This window comes from Symphalangus syndactylus, chromosome 23 (genome assembly GCF_028878055.3).
Source record: "Symphalangus syndactylus isolate Jambi chromosome 23, NHGRI_mSymSyn1-v2.1_pri, whole genome shotgun sequence".
NCBI classification, from domain to species: Eukaryota; Metazoa; Chordata; class Mammalia; order Primates; family Hylobatidae; genus Symphalangus; species Symphalangus syndactylus.
In genome coordinates this window covers 55,487,821-55,512,763 of record NC_072445.2, presented here as the reverse complement: position 1 = coordinate 55,512,763, position 24,943 = coordinate 55,487,821, and the positions used below count along the sequence as shown (strand labels likewise).

At 41.5% G+C, this 24,943-nt stretch overlaps 1 protein-coding gene across 8 annotated transcripts in view; it reads left to right on the top strand.

Annotated features, from left to right (window-relative positions):
• The window catches only part of JARID2 (jumonji and AT-rich interaction domain containing 2), a 282,213-nt gene that overhangs the window by 167,193 nt on the left and 90,077 nt on the right, over window positions 1–24,943 (top strand). For 7 of the 8 annotated variants that reach the window (XM_063632862.1, XM_055264039.2, XM_055264038.2 and 4 more), the window contains one exon: window positions 1,600–1,741. The exons of the other annotated variant lie outside the window; for it this stretch is intronic. In XM_063632862.1, coding sequence (XP_063488932.1) covers window positions 1,600–1,741 — 142 coding nt within the window. The remainder of the gene's footprint in view (window positions 1–1,599; window positions 1,742–24,943) is intronic. 8 annotated transcript variants of the gene reach the window in all.

Sequence of the window (24,943 nt, the reverse complement as noted above, 5' to 3'; positions counted from 1 at the left end):
GATTTTACCTAATCCAAAATATTTCCACAATTAATGTAACATTGTCAACGACATGTTACATTCTGATATTAAATTACCATTAAGTACAATTAAAATTTATTTTCTTATCCACACTAGGCATATTTCACGTGCTCAGTAGCTGCACATGACTAGTGGCTACTGTAATGGAGAACATGGCTTCAATCTCTGAAACACTGGCCACGCTTTTATCCTTGGATTCTTAGATTTCCATACAGTTTCCTTCTCCCCTCACAGTGCAGATTCCCAGCATTTTCTTTGGGGGTTTTTGTATGTTTCTATTTCTGTATTGTAGTCACAACTCTTAAAGCCTCATTAGTCGAAGTGAATAACCATGTGTTTTATTTTCAACCTTATGTTATCACTCATACTCTGAATGATGTAAAAATAGATAACTGGGGAAATGCAAGCAGAAACAAGCCAGGTCCCAGGGCTTTGTTGATGTGTATTGTGTTCATTCAGAATGTTTATATATTTTTAATCAAATACGTAGAACACTGTGTTCTACATAGTGTTTAGTACAACTAACAGAAGTCACTTTCTGAGATAACTTCAGTCGCAAAGACTTAGTACAGAGAAATGAAGTGTGCATAAAATTGGTGGAAGGACTAGAAGAGCAAAAATCAAGGGGCCACTCTGTATTTTTGGCTTCAAGATCAAGCACCATAAAACTGCAGATGCTGTGCTAGCAGTGCTGCTACTGCCCAGCTCTGGTTGCCTTCGAGGGTTGTGACTAGACAGTGGACAGTGGGTCGAATCGCTGTGGACATGTGTATGAGTGGAAGCTTCTTGTTGACAGAACTTACATTGATGTAAGGGACTCTGAGGCTTTTTTATTCACCCGTTTCCCTATAGTGTGACCTTACTGCTGGTTAAAATACTTCCATATCAGTTAGTACACAGCTGCTTTTTAGAGCCCCCAAGGGCCTGCAGCTTCTTGCCACATTTTGGTTACTAAAAGCACATCCATGAGCACCAAGACTCCCCTGCTTATCATCTGCTATCATAGAGAATCTTTATTCTTTGAGATGATCAAGGCAAATCTGGTTACAATCTAATCTTATAGATGGCTATGAAGAAAAACAAGTGGAGTAGTATTTCTAGTTAATATCTAAGATGTGGCTACAAAGATAAGGATGCCTTTTCTTGTGTGGCAGGTACTGGTTCCTGCAGGCAATTCCAGAAAGGATTTTCAGTATCTGTAGAGTCAATATTTACCACTTCAAGAGTGACTAGTTTGATAACAGATACTCCTTTCTTTCTTTCAACCCTTTAGCTGCAAAAGATGTTTATGTACTCTTTAAAAACGAATCCTAAAGTATAGTATTACAATTCCAAATTTCTGGTCAAATTTCTTACTGTTGAAATTGTTTTCCTCTTAGGCATTTCACTCTCTTTAAAGGTCTCAAATAGAATGAGGTTTTACTTTTCTCCACCCATTCAAAAGAGATGTGTGCTTTTAAATTCTCTTCTATCCACATTCTTGTCTGTCTTCATCAGCGTTGTGTAGGGTTAACTGTGGTAAAGTGCTGCCTCCTGATGTGATGTATTTAAGTGTTTGTCCCCTTTTCTCACCTGTAGGGCTCCTTGGTAATGACCAGTCTAAGGGATTAGGACCAGCATCAGAACAGTCAGAGAATGAAAAGGACGATGCATCCCAAGTGTCCTCCACTAGCAACGATGTTAGTTCTTCAGATTTTGAAGAAGGGCCGTCGAGGAAAAGGTTAGTACCCAAGGCTGAAAATATTGGTACCTTCAACCAGGGACTGCAAACTCAGCTGCCAGTTTTCACCACATGATAATGTGAGCCCATTCACCCAATCTCTTGATTTTCATAGAGGAGCCAGAATTATGAGGTTTCGTATCAAATGTCCTGCTTTCTAAGTGTTGTCTAATAATTATAATTAAAAATGGAAAAAAAAGTGCTCTGGACTGACAGCACATGTTCCTGCTGGAACAGTTAGCCAAAGAGTTGCCAGCTTGTAATGCCTGTCTTAACTGTTCATTTTAATTGATTCTCAGCAGCAGTCATCTTGAGGAATATATATATTAGGTGATGTTTTGCCACTTCTGAAAAGAGATCTTTCTAAAAATTTGAAGAAGTAAATGTGGTGTTTCTGAGACGTTTTTTCCTTGTCAGGAAAGCTGAAATTACACTGTGTATTTTTAATCCCTTGCTGTTTTACCAAGTTCCAAGTTAGTAGCTGTGGAATTGGTGCTTAAAACTTAGAACAGCAGTTATTTTTATGTGGCTTTCCTAAATAAGCTTAAGATAGTTTGGTAAGGAAGTTGGCTTTAGTAGTTTGATAACAGTTTGTGGTTTCATGGTCAAACAGTGGCAGTGACGTTTTATAATAATGATTTTACTTGGGTGTTTTTGAAACCCTTTGCCTAGTATCTACCCTACTTCATACATGATATGTTATTTCCTTTTTTTCCCTCTTAGAATTTATATTTCCCTTTGTTCTCTTTATGTTTACCCGGATGATTAGCTTCATGACTTTTTCTTAGAATTTGTTAGTTTCGGAGATTGAAGGAAAAGAAAAAAAAAATCCCCCTCGACTGCTCATCTCTGTTTACTCATTCTGGAGAATTTACTTTTCAGAAACAATCTACATGTATCTAAGGAAGAACAGAGTAGAGTGAAAAATTAAGAGAAAAGGACAAGATTAGCCATGTGTAGATATTTAAAATTCTTGTTTTCAGGTCTGAAATTTGAGATGCATAGCTCAAAGTCTTTATTTTCTTCATCATGAGGTGTCGTCTTTTAAATACATTGAATCTGTATTCTTCTCTCATTTTCTCTTCATCCTCAGCACTTTGTCTTAGAAGATGTCGTAGGATTCGTTATTAGTATAGTTAAGATCTTCCCGTGTACTGAGCTTTGTATGTCACTCCTTTAAAAAGAGTGTCTCAGTGATGAACCTGTTATGTTACAGATACTCCATAACAAACATTCCCCTGTTCTAGTTTAAAGCATGAATTATCACAAGAGAGTGATTTTAAGGATGTGTAAAAAATTGTGTCAGTAAATATATTGGAATGTGTGATAATATTATCCATGCCTCCAACATGGGCATCTGGCATGCATCTGGCATCAACTTTCATCTCCATTTGGGGAGCAGAATTCTGAGTCTGGGCACCCACTCCTTTAGCTATGTGGCTGACCATCACCCTCACTTCTGGCTGAGAGCTGGTCAGCATCCGGGTGCAGTGATGTGTGTTGTAGGCTTCATTCTTAAGGAGGAGGGACTCTCTGTCGCTAACTCATTGTGATTCTCTCAGAAGATAGTGCTGCTAGCTTTCTCTTTGTATGGGACCACAGTGTCATGTGGCACCTGAGCGCAAAGCAGTCATTTAAGTGGAATTCTTTAAGGTAGTAGAAAAGAGAAACTCTTTTCAGAGTTAGCTGAAGGAAAACTTAGCCATGGCAAATCCTTTTTAATTATTAATGTGTCAAGTATCTTACTGAATTAAGGATTCATTGCGACCTACTAACTTGGTTCTGGTCTCGTCAAGATTTTCTGTGGATTAAGGTTTGATAGGCTTGGGTAGATTTTGAGGATGGCTGGGGCACTCTTGATTATAAGAGGAAGATTTTGTAGCTTTCAAATGCGTAGTGTCATTAGGGTATGCATTTCTTTTTTTGGGGGCGTCGAGGGAGACAAGAGTCTCGCTGTCACCCAGGCTGGAGTGCAGTGGTGCAATCTCAGCTCACTGCAATCTTTGCCTCTTGGGTTCAAGCGATTCTTATGCCTCAGCCTCCTGAGTAGCTGGGATTACAGGCACACACCACCATACCTGGCTAATTCTTGTATTTTTAGTAGAGAAGGGGTTTTGCCATGTTGGCCAGGCTGGCCTTGAACTCCCGGCCTCAAGTGACCCACCCACCTCCGAAAGTGCTGGGGTTATAGGCGTGAGTCACCACACCCAGCCAGGGCATGCATTTCTTGGGGTGTTGCAGGGTATGTAGCAAGCAAGCAAGCATCAAATGATAACTTAAAACTTAAGGCCTTAAAGAACTCCTTTATTTTGATCCTTCTTCAGTATTTAGTGGGTTGGGAATGAACCCTGCCTTCAAAAGCAGAGTAAATGACTTGAGACCTGAATTTCCAGAGCTTGGGTAGTATACTGTTGAAACTGTAATACGTAACCTGTCTTCAACTCACATACAGAATGCCTTTTCTAATAGGGTAATGGAATGTGCTGACTCTGAAGATGAGAAGTTGAGCCTAAAGTAACTACCTATAATGGTTAATTTTAAAATAGCATTAGTGGATTGTTAAACAGATGCTGTTTTTTACCTGTGAGTTTTAAATTTCCTAAACATTATACATGGGAAGAGCTTGTTGGTGGGTTTTTTTTTTTTTTTTGAGACTGAGTTTCGCCTTTGTTGCCCAGGCTGGAGTGCAATGGTGCGATCTCAGCTCACCGCAACCTCTGCCTCCCAGGTTCAAGGGATTCTCCTGCCACAGCCTTCCGAGTAGCTGGGATTACAGGCATGCGTCACTATGCCCGGCTAATTTTGTAGTTATAGTAGAGACAGGGTTTCTCCCTGTTGGTCAGGCTGGTCTCAAACTCCCTACTTCAGGTGACCCGCCCACTTCAGCCTCCCAAAGTGTTGGGATTGCAGGTGTGAGCCACTGTGCCCTGGGGAAGAGCTTTTAAGATTGACCATTTGCATTGTCTTTTGGTCTTTAGACTTTGTAGGAGAAAATACTGGTTCCTAAAAATTCATATTGTTGTAGTTTGTTTCGTGTTGCTGTAACAGAATAGCTGAAACGGGGTAACTTTAGAAACACAGAAATTTATTGGCTTACATTTCTGGAGGCTTGGTATTCAAAGATTGAGGGGCTGCATCTGGCAAGAGCTTTCTTGCTGCATTGGAACTTGGCAAGAGAGCACAAGAAAGTGCTAAGCTTGTTTTTTGTTGTTGTTTGTTTTTCTTTCTTAAGTTTAGTTTTTAAAGAGATGGGGTCTGGCTCTGTTACCCAGGCTGGAATGTAGTGGTGTGATCCTAACTTACTGTGTTCTCTAATGCCTGGGCTGAAGGGATCCTTGTGCCTCAGACTCCTGAGTAGCTGGGACTACAGTCAGTCACCTGCCTCCACGCCTGTCTAAGCTTGCATTTATAACAAACCCACTCCCTAGACAGTGACATTATTCTGTTCACGAGGGCAGATCCCTCCTGATGTAATCACTTCTTAAGATCTCACCCTCTCAGCACTGTTGGATTGGGGATTAGGTTTCCAACACATGAGCTTTGGGGGGCCACATTCAGATCATACTACAGGGTCATAATTTATGTACTTGCTTTGGAAAGAGCATTTTTGCTTTATTTTTTAGAATGATACGAATTGCTAGTTAGCTATTCTTGTACATTTAATTACTCCTACTCTACACATCCTTTTATGTGCATGATTTTAGAATCATCAGCAAAAAAATATGCCTTTTGTCTACAGTAGGGTGATGGGGAAAGGGGAAGACTGAGAGGGATTTTATGTGCTTGACTTCCTTCTTATGGAAAATAAAAATCTATGGTGGAGACTGATGCCAGCCTCATTTCCAACCTTATCTAGTCTGCTTTTCCAAACTGCACATTGAAGCAATTACATTTTTCTGATGATGCTAATAACATGTTTTAATTCTTCAGTTAAAACATCCATGTGTTTACTTAAGTATTATTTTTCGCAGAAAACCCCCTGAGTCAGATTTTGCTGTATGTATTTACTGCCAGTGCCTTTACTTGACGCTAGGGATCTTTTTAGCTATAGAAACCAGTGGAGTCCAGAGTTCTTGAGGGTTTTGGAGTTTTCTCAAGTTTCTAATTCTCTTCCTCAGAATTTTTCTTTATAGAGGCAACTACAACAACAACAAACCTCAAAACCAAAACCGGTATATTTTTACCTAGCCATTGAAAGGACATCTGAGATGCCTCTTTACAAAAGGAAAAGCCAACCCCCCCTTCAGAATCTCTCTGCTGTGTTCATGGAAAGGGCAGCCCAAGAAAAGATGACCGGAGATTCTGTGCTGGTGGGACCCTGAAGGCTGAGTCTTGTTTTTAGTTCTAGATGTTTTCTTTTTCTTTTGATCATTGTGGTAGGTGAGGTTGTTTTTTTTTTAAATGATATATTTACGTAGTTTATATTGTTTAGAATGGAACCATTACAGAGACTTTCATCCTGTTCTGAATGTGAAGGTGGCCCTGCCTATCTCCTTTCTCATTTTGCCGTTTTATTCCACTCAGTTCTTCTTGTAAAGTGTGTGTTTGCCCCATCAGTCTCTCAGTATGTGTAGAAACCAGAATGGATGGATTTTGGTCATTTGGGTGTGGACTTGTCAGAAACTCTTTGGAAGGATGGTTATGGAGATGAGGATTATTTGAGGAATGAAAAGATACTGTACAGTTAATTTGGTGATGGTATATTTTTAGATGTAAGTAAATACGAGATCTGAAATGTACGATTCAAAAGAGGCCGTCTGAGTTGGCCACTAAAATTGAGAACAAGATTTAACTGTATATTTTATCTGTGGGTGAGTTGAGGGAAGAGGGTAGAAAAATTTCAAGAGAACGGTGGTTCTTAAGCGGGTCTTATGGAGACTGTGGTGCAGCATAGAGAGTATAGACTGGGGCCAGGCTGTGTGACTTGTCATTATATCTTGAACATTTACTTGTTGTGTTATATAATGCAACAGATATTGTATAATACCTGTTGGGCAGGTTATATAATATGTCTGGGCCTTAGTTCTCTCATCTGAAAGATGTGAATCACAATAATAACTGCCTGATGGTGTTTTGTGACCTGAATATATTAATTCTTGAAGAGAATTTTGGTGTATTGGTTGGGTGCAATGGCTCACGCCTATAACCCCAGCACTTTGGGAGGCTGAGGCGGGCCAGTCACTTGAGTCCGTCCAGGAGTTGGAGAGACCTGTGTGGGCAATATGGTGAAACTCCATTTCTACCAAAAAATACAAAAAAAATTAGCTGGGCCTCTTGGCATGATCCTGTCGTCCCAGTTACAAGAGGGTGAGATGAGAGGATCGTTTGAGTCTGGGAGACGGAAGTTGCAGTTATCTATGATCGCCCCTCACACTCCATCCAGGGGGACAGAGCCAGACTCTGTCTCAAAAAAATTTAAATAAGCGAATAAATAAATAAAAATAATTCTGATGTATAAACAGTACTCTGTGTGTTAGATGTTAGTAGCCATTGTCAGTATATGTGACACATGAATTGCTACATGTGAGTATGCACATCCTTTTGAGACTTCTCTGACGTGTTTCAGAGGGTTAATTTACACAAATGACGATTTATATCTTTCCTCTCTGTCAGCCCTACCACAGCCATCTGTAGGCAGATGGAAATGTATGGGTACTCCCTCTTTTGAAGTTATCGAGTCACAGGAAGGACCCTGTGGTGTATGGTGTAAATTTCCTCTGCCGAACTTGTTGCGACCTGGTATTTGCCTGAATGGAGCAGGCAAGAGTGGTGGGGTGAGCAGATTCCATCATGGCTGTTCATACATTAGTCATCGCTTCACCTTAGGGAGAGACCCAGAACCCTAGTGTTTAGTGTTGAGATCTCTTGTTAACTATATTCTTTTCTTTTCTTTTCTTCTTGTAAGACAGAGTCTTGCTCTGTTGCCAGGCTGGAGTGCAGTGGCCTGATCTCGTCTCACTGCACCCTCCGCCCTCCTGGGTTCAAGCAATTCTCCTGCCTCAGCCTCCTGAGTAGCTGGGACTACAGGTGCATACCACCACACTTGGCTAATTTTTGTATTTTTAATAGAGATGGGGTTTCACCATGTTGGCCAGGATGGTCTCTATCTCCTAACCTCGTGATCGCCTGCCTCGGCCTCCCAGAGTTCTGGGATTACAGGCATGAGCCACTGCGCCTAGTCAACTATATTCTTTAGAAGAGTATATTGCTTTTTGTATACTAACGGACTTTAACTGTAAGAGTTTCTATTTAACTAGTGCAGGAGTACAGACTCTGTCTCTGCGGGGATGTAACTTTTTTGTTAAAGAGCTGCTGTATTTTAGTTAGGCTTTCGATCCTATAGGACTTAGTTTAAACACCGTTTGTCCTATTAGATTGAATTTTGAATGTAAAGAAGTATTGGAAGTGTATGGATTTCATAACTCAGTGTACTCTGAGATATATGACATGCCTCTGGATATGAAGACATGTTGAAAGTGGTGAGAATTCTCTCAGGCTTTTAACAGGTATGATATTCACAGCTACATTGTCTATACTACTGTGTTCCTTATTCTTTTTGGTATGTTACTTTGATGGTATAAAATACTTCTACTTACTTCCAGTTTGAAAGGAAGATAAGCTCAAATGTATACGAATCTTGCTTGATAGCACGCATGAATTGGGATTATTCAAAGTGAGCATCCTTAAGAATTAGAATTATATTAAATAAGTGCCTAGTTTTTACTCATTCCTGTATCAAAAATAAATTAGTAGTATAATTTACTATTAAATGCAAAAAAGTGAAAGCAAAACAATCAGCAAAAGGCTTAACATTTCTCTCTCTCTCTCTTTTTTTTTTTTTTTTTTTTTTTTTGAGACGGAGTCTTGCTCTGTCGCCCAGGCTGGAGTGCAGTGCTGCAATCTCGGCTCACTGCAAGCTCCGCCTCCCAGGTTCACGCCATTCTCCTGCCTCAGCCTCTCGAGTAGCTGGGACTACAGGTGCCTGCCACCGCGCCCGGCTAATTTTTTTGTATTTTTAGTAGAGACGGGGTTTCACCGTGGTCTCGATCTCCTGACCTCGTGATCCGCCCGCCTCGGCCTCCCAAAGTGCTGGGATTACAAGCGTGAGCCACCGCACCAGGCCCAAAATGTCTCTTAACTCTTGATTTATGTTTAGAAGCTTCCACTGACCAGGTTATTTGGAGTTTATTTTGTTGTTACAACCTGGAGATATATTTTATAAATAAGAGAAATAGTATTTTAATTTTCAACTTTAGAATTATCATGGGTGAAATATATTCTCTACTACAGAAAGTAAAGTGAGTAAGAGATTTTGATGTGGCAATTTTGAACACAAAAGATGTGAAAGTAACTATGAAGTAAATATGGGTAAATCTCACCTATCTGCTGTTTCGAGTTATCTATGTAGTTGCCATTTTTGTTTCTAGTATCATTTTCATTTGCTTTTGCTTGAAGGATTTTTAACATTTCTAACATTGGGTCTGCTGTTGATCATTCAGCTTCTTATGTCTGGGAAGATCTTATTTCACCCACATTAAAGAAATGCTTTTGATGATAATTGTAGAATTACATGCAGTTATACAAAATACACCTTCATTTCTTATAGATATTTTTGCTGGGTATAAAATTTTAGGTTAATAGTCATTCACTATCAGTACTTCAGTGACACTGCTCCACTGTCCCGATGTGCATCATTTCTGTAGAGAATCCTGTTGTCATTTTCATAGCTTTGTAGGAGCAATCATTTACCACAGTTTTCTTTTGAATCCCTTACTGGTTTTAGGCAATTTGATGTGATGTGCCTTGGCATAGTTTTTATTTCCAGAGCTTGAGATTCATTGAGTGTATTAGTTTTGTAGATTTCATTTACTATGGAAAAATTGGAGCCATTATTATTTTCAAATATTTTCATGTGCATTCGTCTCCCCTTTGGGGACTTCATTTTCATATATATGGCTCTGAAGTTGTCCCATAGCTCATGTGTTTTGTTCCTTTTTTGATCTGTATGTTGCATTTTAGATAGTTTATACCCTAAATCTGCTGGTAAGCCTATTGAATATATCTTTCATCTCAGATATTGTTATTATATTTTAGAAGTTACAGCCGGGCACTGTGGCTCACGCCTGTAATCCTAGCACTTCGGGAGGCCTAGGTGGGTGGATCACCAGGTCTGGCCAACATGGTGAAACCCTGTCTCTACTAAAAATACAAAAATTAGCTGGGCGTGGTGGTGCACATCTGTAATCCCAGCTACTCAGGAGGCTGAGGCAGGAGAATCGCTTGAACCCAGGAGGCGGAGGTTGCAGTGAGCCAAGATTGCACCACTGCACTCCAGGCTGGGTGACAGAGCAAGACTCATCTTTAAAAAACAAAAAACAAAAAACAAAAAAAAAAAGAAGTTAGATTTTGGTCTTTTCATAATCTTCAGTGTCTCTAGTAATACGCTTATTCTTTGGTGTTTCTTGAACATGTGGAGTACAGTTACAAGAGATATTTGAGTATATGTGCTATTTTTGTCTTCCATTATTTACAAAACAGTTTTGATTGATTAATCTTCCTCCTCATCAGTCATATTTTCCTGCACCTTTGCGTGTCTGGTAGCTTTTTATTAGTTGACAGACACTGTAAATTTTTCTCTGGCTGTGGGAAATGTTCATATTTCTCTACATATTCTTGAGCATTGTTCTGAGATCTGATTATTAGGGAACAGTTTTATCTGTTTGGATCTTGGTTTCGAGCATGGTAAGGTAGAGCCAAAGCAGTGTTTACTGTGAGGCAATGTTTCCCTGCTACTCAGGCAAAAACCGTTACGAGTATTTTACTTGATGTCCTATGGATTATGTTTACCATGTAGGCTAGTAAGAATGGGCACTATTCCTGGTGCTTTTACAATTTGGATACTGTTCCCGCTAATCCTTTCTGGAAATACTTTCTCTTGGGTAGCTTCCTAACACAAATGTGCTTGTTAGTACTCAGCGGAAGACATGAGGAGGGCCCTTGGCAGATTCCATTGTTGTCTGTGTGGCTCTGGCCTTTGTTGTGCTCTGCCTTACACATTCTATCACCTTGGCCTCCCCTTGTGTTTCTCAACCCTGGCTCTGCTTGCCCTTTCCATAACTGCTGCAGCCTGGACGTTCTCTCAGGGCAGTGAGCTGGGGGGATCATTTGTTTTCCATCTGTCAGGGATCACTGTATGTTGCTATATGGTGGCCATTGTTTTGTGTGTATTTTTAGTTCTTTCAGGCAGGCAAGAGGTGTAAATCCTGTCTAGCTTCGCTAAAAGCGGAAGTTCTGTCCTTTGAATGTTGAATGAGAGTGTGAGAGAGACAAATACCATCAGGAAGTGGAACTAGCCACGGTCATAGCTTTTCATTTAGTTTTGTTAGTCTTTAAAAAAAAAAAAAGGTGAACAGCGTAAGTAAGCCCTGACTCCAAGAAAAAAATTTCAAAATTAATAAACATAAGCATTCGGCCTATAATAAAAATAGTAAACTCCATTTCATAATAAAGCCTGTGACTATTAGAAGTCCTTCTTTGAAGCTATGGAATCGGTCTCTTCCGTTAGGAGGAACTGACCTTAGCCTAGATAATATTGTGCTAAAAATTTTTACCTTAATTCTTTTGAAATACCTGTTTTTAAGGTTTTACCACCCTCACTTGGCAGCTGAGTTAATAGGATTTGGATCTAAGCTTTCACATCTATAATGCCTGGACTTTGCCACTGTACCATGTCACCTTCCATGAGTTGTAGCAAATGTAGGTCTGAATTTTCAGGTGTCATCTGGACAGCAGTTGGCTTGGTAAGCTGTACTAGGAGTTGGGGTGCAGTTTGGACTGGGGGCTGGCGTGGTCCACAACTGTGCCGAGAGGCACCTCTTGCTGTCATGCCTAGTGTCACTCTTCAGCCCACCTCTTCTAGTAAATAATCTCTTTTCTGCCAAGGGATGTATTCCTTCTTTTCTGAAGTACATGAAATGCCTTTCTTCATTATAAACCGAGCGATGGATAGAAAAGGGAAAGTTTTAGCTTATCTTGAGCAGAACCTATGGCTCCCGAAATCCTCTCTTGGGTCCTCCAATGTTAGAGGTCCTTTTGTGTAAGGACCCCGGAGAGACGCGCGTCCAGGATGTGAGAGCTGGGAGGGCCCAGCTCAGCTGACTGTTGATTCAGGTAGCTACTGCAAGTAGATCTGTGATTGCTTGTTGATTTTTAGGGGGTGGTTCTCTGTCCTTCTGGACGCATACTCTTTTTCTTTAGTTTGCCTGCAGTGAGCTGGAGTTGGTAGGTTTGGGGGTGGCTCACATCACAGTGCCTGCTTGTGCATATTCACCTTTCCCATGGAAATCTTCCAAGTTTGGGAGGGAAGTTTGTATTTCACGCACTGTACCTTCACCTTGATCAGCAGGGTGAACCTGAGTTCCTGGGTTTCGGTGTCTGAGGTTGGATAGCACAGAGCTAAGGAAGCGTTCTCTGAGTGTGCCAGCAGTTGTCGCTGGGCCGTGCGTGCTCAGTTTCCTGGAGGCTGCACATGCTGCTCGTCGACATTCGTGGTCAGGTTCTTTCCCTGCAGCAAAAACCCTTGGTTCAGACCTTATATAACTCACAATTTCTCACCTCTGCTCTAGGGTACCCAAGACGGTGGCTGTGTCTCCCCACTTCTGCTTCCTCATCATGAAATAGAGCCCCACCATGGGTGTCTACAGAATAGATGAAGCTGGTCAAATAAATACAAAATCTGACTGGTTTTGCATGGGCTTCCCCTCTCCCCGTCCCTCTCTCAGAATTTTAACTGCTTGGCAGAATACTGCTTATGTGACTCTGTTTTGGGATTATAAAACAATCTTTTGTGTTGTTCCAGTTTACAGGAAGCAGCTCCTTTTTTCTCATTAATGACGCCTGTTGTTGAGTCCATCTTGTCTTCTCATGGGTTAGGCCTACTTGACTATGCTATCAAGGCTTACAGGTGTAGCCTAGTCTTTTTTTTTTTTTTTCTTTTAATTTAAACATTTATTTGAGACAGGGTCTGGCTCTGTTGCCCAGGTTGGAGTGCAGTGTTATGATCTCGGCATATTGTAACCTCTGCCTCCTGAGCACAAGTGATCCTCCTATCTCAGCCTCCGAGTCGGTGGGACTACAGGCATGTGCCCCCATGTCCAGCTAATTATTTGCATTTCTTGTAGAAGTAGGGTTTCACCATGTTGCTCAGGCTGGTCTCGAACTCCTGGGCTCAGTTGATCTGCCTGACTCAGCCTCCCATTGTTGAGATTACAGGCGTGAGCCACTATAACTGGCCTGCATCCCAGTCATCTGTCATTGGAAAGAAAGCTGAGGTCCAGCTCGTTTTTTGGGGTTGGGGACAGGATAGTGGTTTTGGCTTTTGGGAAGAATTGTGCAACTACTAAATTCAGAAGGATTAATATAGGAGGTAGAGTTCAACATCATAGAAGGAAGAGTTTGGATGGGGAATGTGGTTTGTTGGTGTAACACTGTGGGGCAAGTTGTTCCTGAGTCATGGGACAAAGACAGGCTGGTATTTTAAGTTGACTTTTATGGGTCATGTGTCTGGGTAGATTTGTGTGGCTTACGTGGCAGGATGGACTGCAGGTTCCATTTCAAATTGTTACTACCTAGATCAGGACAATTAAGTCTGAGAGGTACCTCTGTATGCTTGACCTCACCCTGGGCTGAGCACATTACGTTTTATCCTTGAAATGGGATATCTGTGTGCAGGATGCTGGAGAAGCTTGTCACTTCTCATCTCCACTCCTTGTTGGCCTCTGTTTCCCTTGGGGCCGTGATAGGGAAGAGGTGTGAACACATGTCTGGGGACCAGTGTTTTGGGTTCCTGCAACTGTGAATACCTTTATGGTGCTGCTGTGCCTTTTCACGTTCCCCATCTTTGGGTGGAGCTCTGTTTTTGTTTTCCCAAGACACCTCCTCTCCCGGAGGGCCTTTTTGTTACCTCTGTCCCTTTCTCTAGTGGTCAGGCTTCATCCCCTGGTTGGTCTGCGTTGTTTGGCCAGTACTTACTACTTTCAATGCTTAGACATCTGAGCCCACATTCCTGAACTCTTTCTGGAAGGCACACAGACCTGAACAGACCTGTATGTATTCATCCCTGGCTGCCTCTTTTTTTTTTTTTTTTTTTTTTTTTTAAGAGATGGGGTCTTGCTTTGTTGCCCACATTAGTCTCAAACTCCCAGCCTCAAGTGATCCTCCTGCCTCGGCCTCCCAAATTTCTGGAATTACAGTCATGAGCCACTGTGCCCGGCCCTTGACGGTCTCTTGATCTTCAAGCCCTTCTTGGCTTATTTTGATTTGGAATTGGTTTACACCAGGAGTTCTCCCTCCACAATCCTGCAAATGTTGTGGCTTAGTGTCAAACATGTTTTTCTAGCCCAGTTTTATAATTAACCCTTTGATTAGAAATTAGGAGAAAAGAGAAAAATTTATGATCATAGATTCATATAGACTGGCCTTGAATCTAAAGTAATACTCTGTCCCTGGGAGAGTCAATTATCTGAAAGAAGAGCAACTTTGCAGAGTGGCTCTGTTGATGTTAATAACAGGCAAACACTTGGCTGGGCATGGTGGCTCATGCCTGTAATCCCAGCACTTTGGGAGGCTGAGTTGGGCGGATCACCTGTGGTCGGAAGTTCGAGACCAGCCTGACCAACATGGAGAAACCTTGCCTCCACTAAAAAAAAATACAAAATTAGCCTGGTGTGGCGGCGCATACTTGTAATCCCAGCTACTAAGGAGGCCGAGGCAGGAGAATCGCTTGAACCAAGGAGGCAGAGGTTGCGGTGAGCTGAGATCGCGCTGTTGCACTCCAGCCTGGGAAACAAGAGCAAAACTGTATCTCAAACAAAACAAAACAACAACAACAAAAACAGCAAACACTTACATAGCATTTATGATGTGCTGTCCACTTCCACTGTTTCACATTTCTTACGTATGTTAGCCCATTTTATTCTCATAGCAAAATCATTAAGATCGGTTATTTTATTATCATCCCCATTCTACAGATGAGAACATTGAGCCAGAAGACTATACTTGTCTGGGAGACAAGGCTCCCCGTATGTAATACAGACTCGGTAAATGATGTCTGCTCACCTTAAATAAGTCAATGAAGAGCCATCATAATGTACTGACGACAAAGAGAGAATGCTATAGTTGTACCTTCAGAATTTTTGGAGTGGCCTGAGAATTCTGGGGTATGACAAAGTGATTCCATTTTAACCTTAAGAGGATTGTGACCTCCAAGGAGCCATATATGCATGGGTGCTAATTTGTTAATGAAAATGCATGCTGATAGTTTTCTCGGGTGCTGAGATGCAGCTACATATGATTGATTTAAGCCTGTTTTGAGCCATAGGAAATCTGCATCGCGGGGAAAGTAGAGAAGTAAATAATTTTTGTTGCGGTGTACTGTGGTATGAATGTGCCCCCCAAATTTCATGTGTTAGGAGCTTGTTCCCCAATGTAGAGGTGTTAGAGTCATGAGGGCTCCACCCTCTTGAGTGGATTAATACCTTTATCATGGGAGTGGATTCCTTATAGAAGGACAAGATAGGCCTCCTTTTGTCTCTCTCTTGCCATGTGTTGCCTTCTACTCTACTGTGTTAGGTAATGGCATGAAGGCCACCACCATATGCTTGTCCATCAGTCTTTAAAATTGTGAGAAATAAATTTCTGTTGTTTATACGTTACCCAGTGTTAAGTATTCTGTAATAGAAGCCTCAAATGGACTAAGAGTGCAAGTGTGCTGCAAAAGAAAAGATGCATGAAGTTTGTGGAACACAAGCAGAGTGACTAGGGAAATTGCGGCAGCTTCAATATGGTCATGTGTGCGCTTCATTTCCCATCTCTGGGAGATGTAAAAAGAGGAGGAGACCCTTTTAATGTTGTTGTGCTCTTCTGGGTCAGTCAGTCCTCTTTGACTTCCTAACGACATGATGTGAGTTGCCAGCTGTGGGTTTCTCAGCCAATCTAATGCAGGGAAACAGGCCTGTACCTGTTTCTCTGAACCTGATAGCTGGGTGCAGTGTAGTTATAGTAATAACATGATGAGCTTCTTGAGTGCTGGAGAGTTTGCCGTGGGAGGGGACAGCAGCTGCTTGAGACCTGCCACTCAAGAAGGGCCAGAGTTTTTGAGATTGTGCCTCTTGATAATCCTTGAGTGGGGCGGAGGTTTGACAAGTGAAGGGTTCTTTGTGCTTCTTAACAGGCTGCTTCTAGAAGGCTTTGTGTGCTTCAGGGCATTCTCTTTACCGATGGACTTCACAAGCTGGCTGAGAGAGAAGGCAGGATTAAATTATAAACTTTTCTTTACCAAGATGGTGAGCTGGAGGCAAGATGGTTAGTTGATATTCAAAGGGACACACGTGGATGTTGGGCAGGCTGCACCTTGGACAGGCTCAGCTAGGCAGACTGGAAATGACCAGCAACCCAGGTGGTTTGTAGAATTAAATGAAATAACCTGTCTCCGTACTATGTAGGAGGTTACTATGCTTAAGTGTTGGCTCCCAAATCAGTCTAAGCCAAGATGTGCTCAGAGGCACTGAATCAATATTTGTTGAATGGATGTGGACTGACAGCACTAGCTTCCTTCAGTTATAGTAGGGAGTAGAAGAGCTCCAAGAGGGTTTCCTGTCTTCACCTTAGTAAATGAAAAACCAACCCCGACCTTGCTTGGTTGCTTTTTTTCCCAACCCCCAGAGGAAGAGGTGACTTAAGCCTAATAGATTTTTGGATAATTACAAAGAAGACAGGAGATTTTACCATTTGAAAGCCATCAGTGCCATTTTATGGTTTTGATCAAAAGGCCTATTTATAGTATACATTTACATTGTTTATGTGTTTGTTAAACAATTACATAACTGGCCTGAGTAATTGGGGGTACATCAGCACCTTGATATATTTGGAGTAGCACTTTGCAGGAATGTAAAGGAGGGCTGTGTCTTTCTGGCAACCCTTTGTGGCTGTGCGCAATTTATTTTTAACCTTGCCATTTATGCTCGTCTTCCTGAAATTTGTGTTTTAAGAATTTGAAACCTGGGTCTTCTTTCTTTAACAAGTTCCTGTTCCTGCTAGACTTGGGTCTGTCTCTAGAGAGGTCTTATTAGATACTCAATTCTTCTGCATAAACCTGCACTACACTCCATCCTAAGAGTTCAGAGCGTGTGAGTTGTAGTATGATGGAAGGAATGGAAAAGCCTAGACCTGCCGCAGAATGTTTGCATCCTTTGCAGGTTTAGATGTTGGCAAACACTTGTTGGGACTCCATATTCACCCCCATCATTTGCTTCAGGCTCCTGGCAAACATACTAGCTTCTTCTGCATTTGTTTATTTTCCAGAAAAAAAAAAAAAAGGCTGGAACTTCATTTTTATTACTGCAATGGCCATTTCCTTTTTCTGTTACCTCGGAGATCAGATTGCAGGGATATCACTTCCACCTCCCATGTAAATTATGGTCTAGTATGCTTTGTGGTTGCCATGGAAACTGCTGGATACAAGTTTCTTTCCTTCCTCCTCTAAGCTCTTGCTGGGCTTTTAAACAGTAACATTTCTGCCCCATCCCATTGCCCTCCTTGCCTTTTCACACCCCCAAAGGACAAATCTAAACACCACCCTGATCTTTTTCAGCAGTTTCTGACCCTCCTGGAAACATTTGATCAGTTCCTGAATCTTCCTTAGTGTGAATATGTAGACACTGGTTCCTGGCATCTTACATGAAAGGCACTAGATGCTGGAATTGTGAGGGCTTGGAGTCACCTGGTTTGTGAAGGAGGTGACAGCCATTAATGTCACTTGTGGTTCGCATGTGAGTGCTTATATGGGGTTGTTAGACATGCCTTTTTTTTTTTTTTTTTTTTTAATGCAGACTGCTACTTGATGTTAATACCTCACTTGACTGCTTGGTGCAATTGCAAGCAGTGCACAGTGCTTTGACTAAGATGGGAATTGAATGTTTCTTCTTACTACTGTTGCCTTACACTTCCTGCTCCCTCACTGCCTCCCTCCCATTTTATTGTAGGATGGGGGTTTGGTGGGTGATGAAAGGCAGCAACCAAAGTGACTTGTTTTAGATGAAAATTGGGTTCATTTCTGCTTTTGGAAATTTTAAGGAGGGGTTTGTATGGTAAGTGGGTTTTTTTCCACACAATAAGATAAATATCATGCAAGAATATTTTTTCCTTTAGGCTCAATGGCTTTAATTTGCAATGATAGAATCTTCTCTTTTTTGTGTGTGTGTGTGTGTGTATATATATATATATATATATATAAATAATTATTATTATTATATTATTATTATATTATTACACTTTAAGTTCTAGGGTACATGTGCACAACGTGCAAGTTTGTTGCATATGTATACATGTGCCATGTTGGTGTGCTGCACCCATTAACTCGTCATTTACATTAGGTATATCTCCTAATGCTATCCCTTCCCCTCCCCCCACCCCACAACAGGCCCCGGTGTGTGATGTTCCCCTTCCTGTGTCCAATTCCCACCTATGAGTGAGAACATGCGGTGTTTGGTTTTTTGTCCTTGCGATAGTTTGCTGAGAATAATGGTTTCCAGCTTCATCCATGTCCCTACAAAGGACATGAAGTCATGCAGTGATAGAATCTTCCAGTGCCAGTCATGGTGACTCATGCCTGTAATCCTAGCACTTTGAGAGGCCAAGACTGGCGAATCACTTGAGGTCAAGAGTTCGAGACCAGCCTAGCCAACATGGTGAAACCTTGTCTGTACTTAAAATACAAAAATTAGCTGGGCCTGGTGGCACACACCTGTAATCCCAGCTACCTGGGAGGCTGAGGCAAGAGAATTGCTGGAACCCGGGAGGCAGAGGCTGCAGTGAGCTGAGATAGCACCACTGCAGTCCAACCTGGTGGACACATCGAGACTGTCTCAAAAAAAAAAAAAAAATTCTAGAGTATAGTCCTCATTAATTGTCTTGATAGCTCCATCCTGATACTTAAAGCTATTCACAGAATTGGTTGAAAGCAACATCATCCATATGTGATTGTCCTGCATGTGTTTGGGTGGGGCGAGGAGTAGGTAGTCTTTGCTGTCTAGGCTATGCCCACTTGAGTAGGGATGGTCCTTGTTTATCTTTGTATCCCCAATGGTGGCAGAGTTTCTGCTGTGGAATAACAATTTGCATGTTTTTGAGTGTGTAAACAAATTCTAAGAGTAGCTAAACCAACTATTAGGAAAAGGAATCTTTTTCTTGTTCTTTTTTTTTTTTTTGAGGTAGTTGTGGTCTCACTCTGTCACCCAGGCTGGAATGCAATGGTGTCATTGTAGGTCCCTACAACCTTGGATTCCTGGGCTCAAGCAGTCATCTCGCCTCAGCCTCCTGAGTATCTGGGACCACAGGCACATGCCACCATGCCTGGCACACATTTTCATATTTTGTAGAGGTTGGGTCTCAGCGTGTTGCCTGGACTGGTCATGAGCTCCTGGTGGCCTCAATTGATCTTTGCACTTCAGCCTCCCAAAGTGCTGGGATTACAGACCTGAGCCACTGCACTCAGCGGAAAAGGAAACATTTCTAAAGGGGTCATCACATTTCAGAGGCAAATACTCCTGTTTAGAATTGTTCTGGTCTTTTGCACGCTATCATCTTGGGAGGGGGTGTATGCACGTGTGTGTGTGTGTGTGTGTGTGTGTGTGTCTGTCTGAAGTAAAAACCCATTGGATTTGTTCTTTTGAAGTGTTAGGAAAGAACTGAGTACACGTTTTTGGTAGTGATACATACTGTTTTGTCTCTGGCCCTGCGAGAGAGAGAAATGTACACAAACATTTCTACATTCTTCTACCTGGGTACAGAAACTCCACATCTGACCATAGGGAAGCCAAAATGTACGGTGTAAATTTTACTCCTTGGTACATCTGATTAGTAATAAGGAAGTGCGTATTTCTAGCATCACAGCAGGCTTGTGAGTCCTCAGACGTCATTATAATGTTGCCAAATTGCTAGCAGCCCTCTCTAATTAGTCATGCCAAGAGAAGGCAAAATTCCATCTTCTTGCATGAAGATTCTCTGGTTCTTCCCTTGGTGCCAACTTAGGGTTAACTCCAGCTTTCTGGACTCTTTCAAATTTAAAAGCATTTAACCTCAGCATCTATGTCATGATAATAAAATAATGTCTTATAAGGATGCCATTAAATATATCTGACGTTCTTCCTAAGATTGTGTTTTTTCCTTAGGTACAAGATGTACTTTTGCTTCTTTATCTTCCTGGAGTTTAGTTATCAAGACAATTTCTGTGACGTTAAAATACCATGTATGACCACTTTATAGAATATGTCAAGTATGTACAATTGACCTTAATGTTAATTCATTTCGTTTACTGTATAAAAAAATGTGGAAAGAAGGAAAACATTTAAACAGAAAACAAGAACCATGCTTGATACTGAGTTGTTTTCCTGCTGTTTATATGTGGTTGCCAATTATATGTTGAAATACATGAGGCCTTTTGAGATGTTGCTTCTCTTATATGAAGTACTGTTCTGTTGAGTATATAACAGTATAATAGGCCAGGTGCTTTATTGAGTTAAGTAAATTGTTTTCTAATATGATTTAAAAAGTGCACTAAGCAAGCATTGGGTCGGGTGTTGTGAGATGTCCGTCTGTGAAGTGCTTATTGATAATCTGGTGGTAAAATTGCTTTTGTCAGTGCCTACTTACCTGGGGGTTGTGGGACTTGTGGGGAGTGCTTTCCAGTCCAAGCCCACTTAAGCTTCTGCTAACTCTTGGGGGAATGAATGGTCTGTTGGGGCTGCTTTGAGTAACTGCACATGATCCAGGCCAGTCTTGGGGTACTTTATTATTCTGTCAACTTGGAACTGTGTAGGATGGGATTCTAGCAGTTTCTAAATATATGTTGTTTTCAGAGCCATTCTTTTTCTGGAATGTAGTTACAAATTTGTTCAGCCTGTTACTCAGCCCCCAAGAAATATGTTTGCATTCATTGTGACAGCCTGTAGACTATTGGTACCGTGCAGGGCTGTAATCTGCTTGTTGTTCCAGCAAATGCCATTGTGTAATGTGGACTGGCACTTGGCCTTTCTGGAGCTTGTAGTTTTTCCCCTTTGTGGGGAGTTGAACTGCCTTTGCCATAATTTCTCTCCTGATTATCATTTCTTATGCCTCCTGCAATTCAGTCTAATTGAACTGTGCTGGGATAAATAGAGCCCTTACAGATCATGTGAATGTGAGATCATCCCATTCCCTAAATGAGGAATCTATGGCTTAGATAGGGCTGGGTGCTGTGAGTCTTCGTGATTAATGTTTTTAAATGATTTAGGAACCCAAATGCACGCTGATGTTTTCCATCAGGTGCAATCCATATGTCTCCTAAACGATGCCCTCCTGCTGTTTGGGTTTTGGGAATTATTTGAGGCCAAGGAGAGGAGGGTATGGCTCCTTCAGCTTTACCCTTCTGAAGGTCATGAGGAATAATTCTGACAAACACCTTGAAGACAGTGATGGCTTGTGCCTTCTGTGTTGCTGTTACCACTGCCTCCACTACTTTTAGTGTAAACAGGCCCTTTACATATTATTCACATTTCTTGGTTCAAGCCTCAGAAGACCAGGATATAATTTTAAATTGCAATTAGTTAATTGAAATTAAGTTTCTAAAGAAAGTGTTGAAGACTCTGATCTTTTTCCCTTTCAATGAAGCAATTTAAGCACTGCAAGAAATTTACAGATGTCAGTTTGGATAATGACCCCTTAGATTTTTTCCAGAGAGGTTCTGTCTCCAGTGTTGTCCCTTTATTCAGGGACATTGAATCAGAGCTGTGAAGCAGTCTGTTTTGCGACCTCTGTTGAAATCCTCTTAAGCCAAGTCACTAAAGGTATGCCACTGGAAAGGACTCTTGTCTCTTGTGAAATAAATCCAGTAGGAAGCCTGTTCCCAGGAATGCCTGGTTAGGTACACAGGCCCACTGTGCTCAGTAGTGTTCCTGCACTTTTGCTAAGCCACTGAGACCCACAGTTCAGCTGGTACCAGTGTGTTAGCGGTGGAGGGTGTCCAGGTTCTTGGCATTTTGAACAAAGAATTGGACAGAACACACACACAAAGCAATGGAAAAAAAAAAAAAAAAAGCACAGATTTATTGAAACGAAAGTACACTCTACAGGCCGGGTGTGGTGGCTCCCATTTGCAATCCCAGCACTTTGGGAGGCCAAGGCGGGCGGATCTCTTGAGGTCAGGGGTTCAAGACCAGCTTGGCCAACATGGTGAAACCCTGTCTCTACTAAAAATACAAAAATCAGTCAGGCGTGGTGGCTCAAGCCTATAACCCCAGATACTCGGTAGGCTGAGGCTGAGGCATCACTTGAACTTAAGAGGCAGAGGTGGCAGTGAGTTGAGATTGCGCCATTGCACTCCAGCCTGGGCAGACTTGGGACTCTGTCATCTTCCAGCTACCCTCACCTTCAAAAACAACAATAACAACAACAAAGAAAAAAAATACACTCTACAGAGTGGGAGTGGGCTCGAAGCAAGTGTCTCAGTAGCACTGGTTGCAGAATTTTCTGGGGTTCAAATACTCTAGAGGTTTCCCATTGGTTACTTGGTGTATGCCCCATGTGAATGAAGAGGATGAAGTTAAGTTTCCTGCCATAGCTGGAAAGTTTGGAACGTTAAAAAGCTGTTTACTTGGGCTAGAAGGTTGGCAGTTGTTCCATTTGGTTTAGTTCTAGGAAGTCCTTAAGCTCCCTCCCTCCAGACCCTGTTCTCCTGCTGCAGAAGCACAGGTTTTCGAATAAAGTTAGATGTTTGGTTTGTATCTAACCTGTTAAAAGCTACTTAAAAGTGTCTGAGCCTCTCTGTTTCCTTGTCTGATAAATGCAACCATTACACCTTATAGCATTGACTCTAACCCAGTATTTCTCACATGTAAGCATGCATCAGAATCATCTGGAGGACTGGTTAAAACACAGACTGGCTAGGTCCTGCCCTGAGAGTTTTTGATTCAGTTAAGTCTGAGGTGGCGCCTGAGAATTTGCATTTCTAGTATGCTCCCAAGCGATTCTTTTGTTGCTGGTTGGAGAATCACACTTTGATAAGCACCACTCCGAGGGCTCTGTGTGATTTAAAGCACGTATTATTACCCTTAAATAATAAGCACCCATTCTATACATAGTTGCTGGGTAAGTGAACAGTGATTATGTCTGTGGTTAAGAATTTTTAGGGCCAGGTAGCCCCATTTCCTTATAGGGACCTTTTCCTTTGCGTGTCCCCAAATGTTTCCTTCCTCAGCTTGTTCATCTGCCTTGTGCAGAGAAAGAAAAGTAATAATGTCTTTCCTTCCCTTGCGGTTTATTTGAAATTATTTATAGTCTAGTTGTTGGCTGCATGCCTCCTCCCCAACCCCCATGTCTCTCTGTGTGTGTGTGTGTGTGTGTGTGTGTGTGTGTGTGTGTGTGATTTCAGTTTAGGCAGTCGCTTAGGTGGCGTGCATCCTACCTAAGGGCATGTCATCCAAGTGAAAGTCTTTTCCTGATGTAAGCAACTTATTAGAACAAACAATGTGATTTAATCTTGGATTTCCTTTGTATTAGGTGGTCATATGCTGGCTTTAATTTTATATTCATAAGATGATTCCCAGCTTCCTGCGGGTTGCAATACATGGTGTTTCCCTTGACCAGGTTGATGCACCCACTACTGCCCACCCACATCAATTGCATCATACACGACTGGGGATGCTTTTCTCCATTCTTTTGGGAATATGGGGGGAAAATTTGACAGTGCTTTCTCCCTGATAGTTGTTCTTTTCTCTTATAATTAGCATTAGTGGATGATACTGTGGCTGACAATAATGCAATATCCATCATACCCCTGTTTTTTAAATTCTTTTAGGCCATAAGAGTTTTTCCCATAACCCTCACTCTCCAGGGTGTGTGTGTGTGTGTGTGTGTGTGTGTGTGAATGGTAGAATAGGGTTGAGAATATTTATGTATGTGCCAGTGCACTTTACTTTGCCTGGTTTCACATGTTTCAACTTGCACGAGACAGTTTATACCCAGTGGGGGAATCTGCCTGTAAAACACATGTACCTCCATAAGTCTGTCTCCACCCTTCACTATGTTCCTAACAGTTTTTTTTTATTTTTATTTTTTAAACAAAGGAAGTTTTCTTGTAGATCAGAGAATGAGAGATGACACTAAATAATACTGTAGCTGTCCCTTGATGCACAGAATTCATGCTTCTGTGACGGACAATTCCATATACTCCTCAATCAGTGACTTATCTTTTAAAATGGAATTTGTTGTATTTTTAGCCTGTGGGGTTGTTTAGGGTGGTGGTATCTTTCAGAGAGTGTTGCACATAGATAGATTACGAGGAGCCAGTTCCCTAGAGGAGCTCATGGGGAGAGAGATTTTCAAAAAATTCTTAGAAGGGCAAATAGGGTCAGCTGTCATCTTTGTTTATTTTAACCACTGTGAAATGTGGAAGAGAATGCATTGGTTTTTCATTGTCATGACAACAGAGACTCTTCACACCCCTGGGCACAACAGGAAATGAACCCATTCATTTATCCAAGTGTGAGTCTCAGAATCCCATTATGTGAATTCCATGGAGTGTTAATTCAAGTATTTTGATAGAATGTTATTGTGTATTCTCCAGTAGTATTTAATAGTTGACTAATCCTACTCAAGTCACTAAATACCCTTCTTGATCTGCTGTTTCCTCATCTATCAGAAGGAGATAAGATTTTCATCTATAGGAGAGTGTTTCTCAGCTTTCTGTATCTTGGGCCTTAACCTCTGCTGGAAGAGGACTTTGAAGTTTCGCAGTCTATATAACTCATGAAATTTTTACTTTTTAGTTCGTAAATAGGTTTGGGTTTCCTTCAATAGAAAAATGGTTTGTTACTGCCAAGTAAAAGCCTTAATTCTGGCTAGTTTATTTTTGATTTCTAGAAGCTCTGTTTGGTTCTTTTCGAATGTTAGGTTACATTCAAATGTTAGTTTCAATGTTTGTTCAGTGGTAGTTTCAGTGTTCACTGTTTCAGGTGTTAGTTTCCTGTTACGCAGATATTTTCAAACTTGGCTTTTATTTAACATAGTGTGATGTTTCAAATTACTGACTGACATTTTTCCAGTTGGACATCTGCTGGCTTTTCCTCATGGTGCTTTATTTCCCCTGAATGTGAAAAGTTGTTTTGGGGG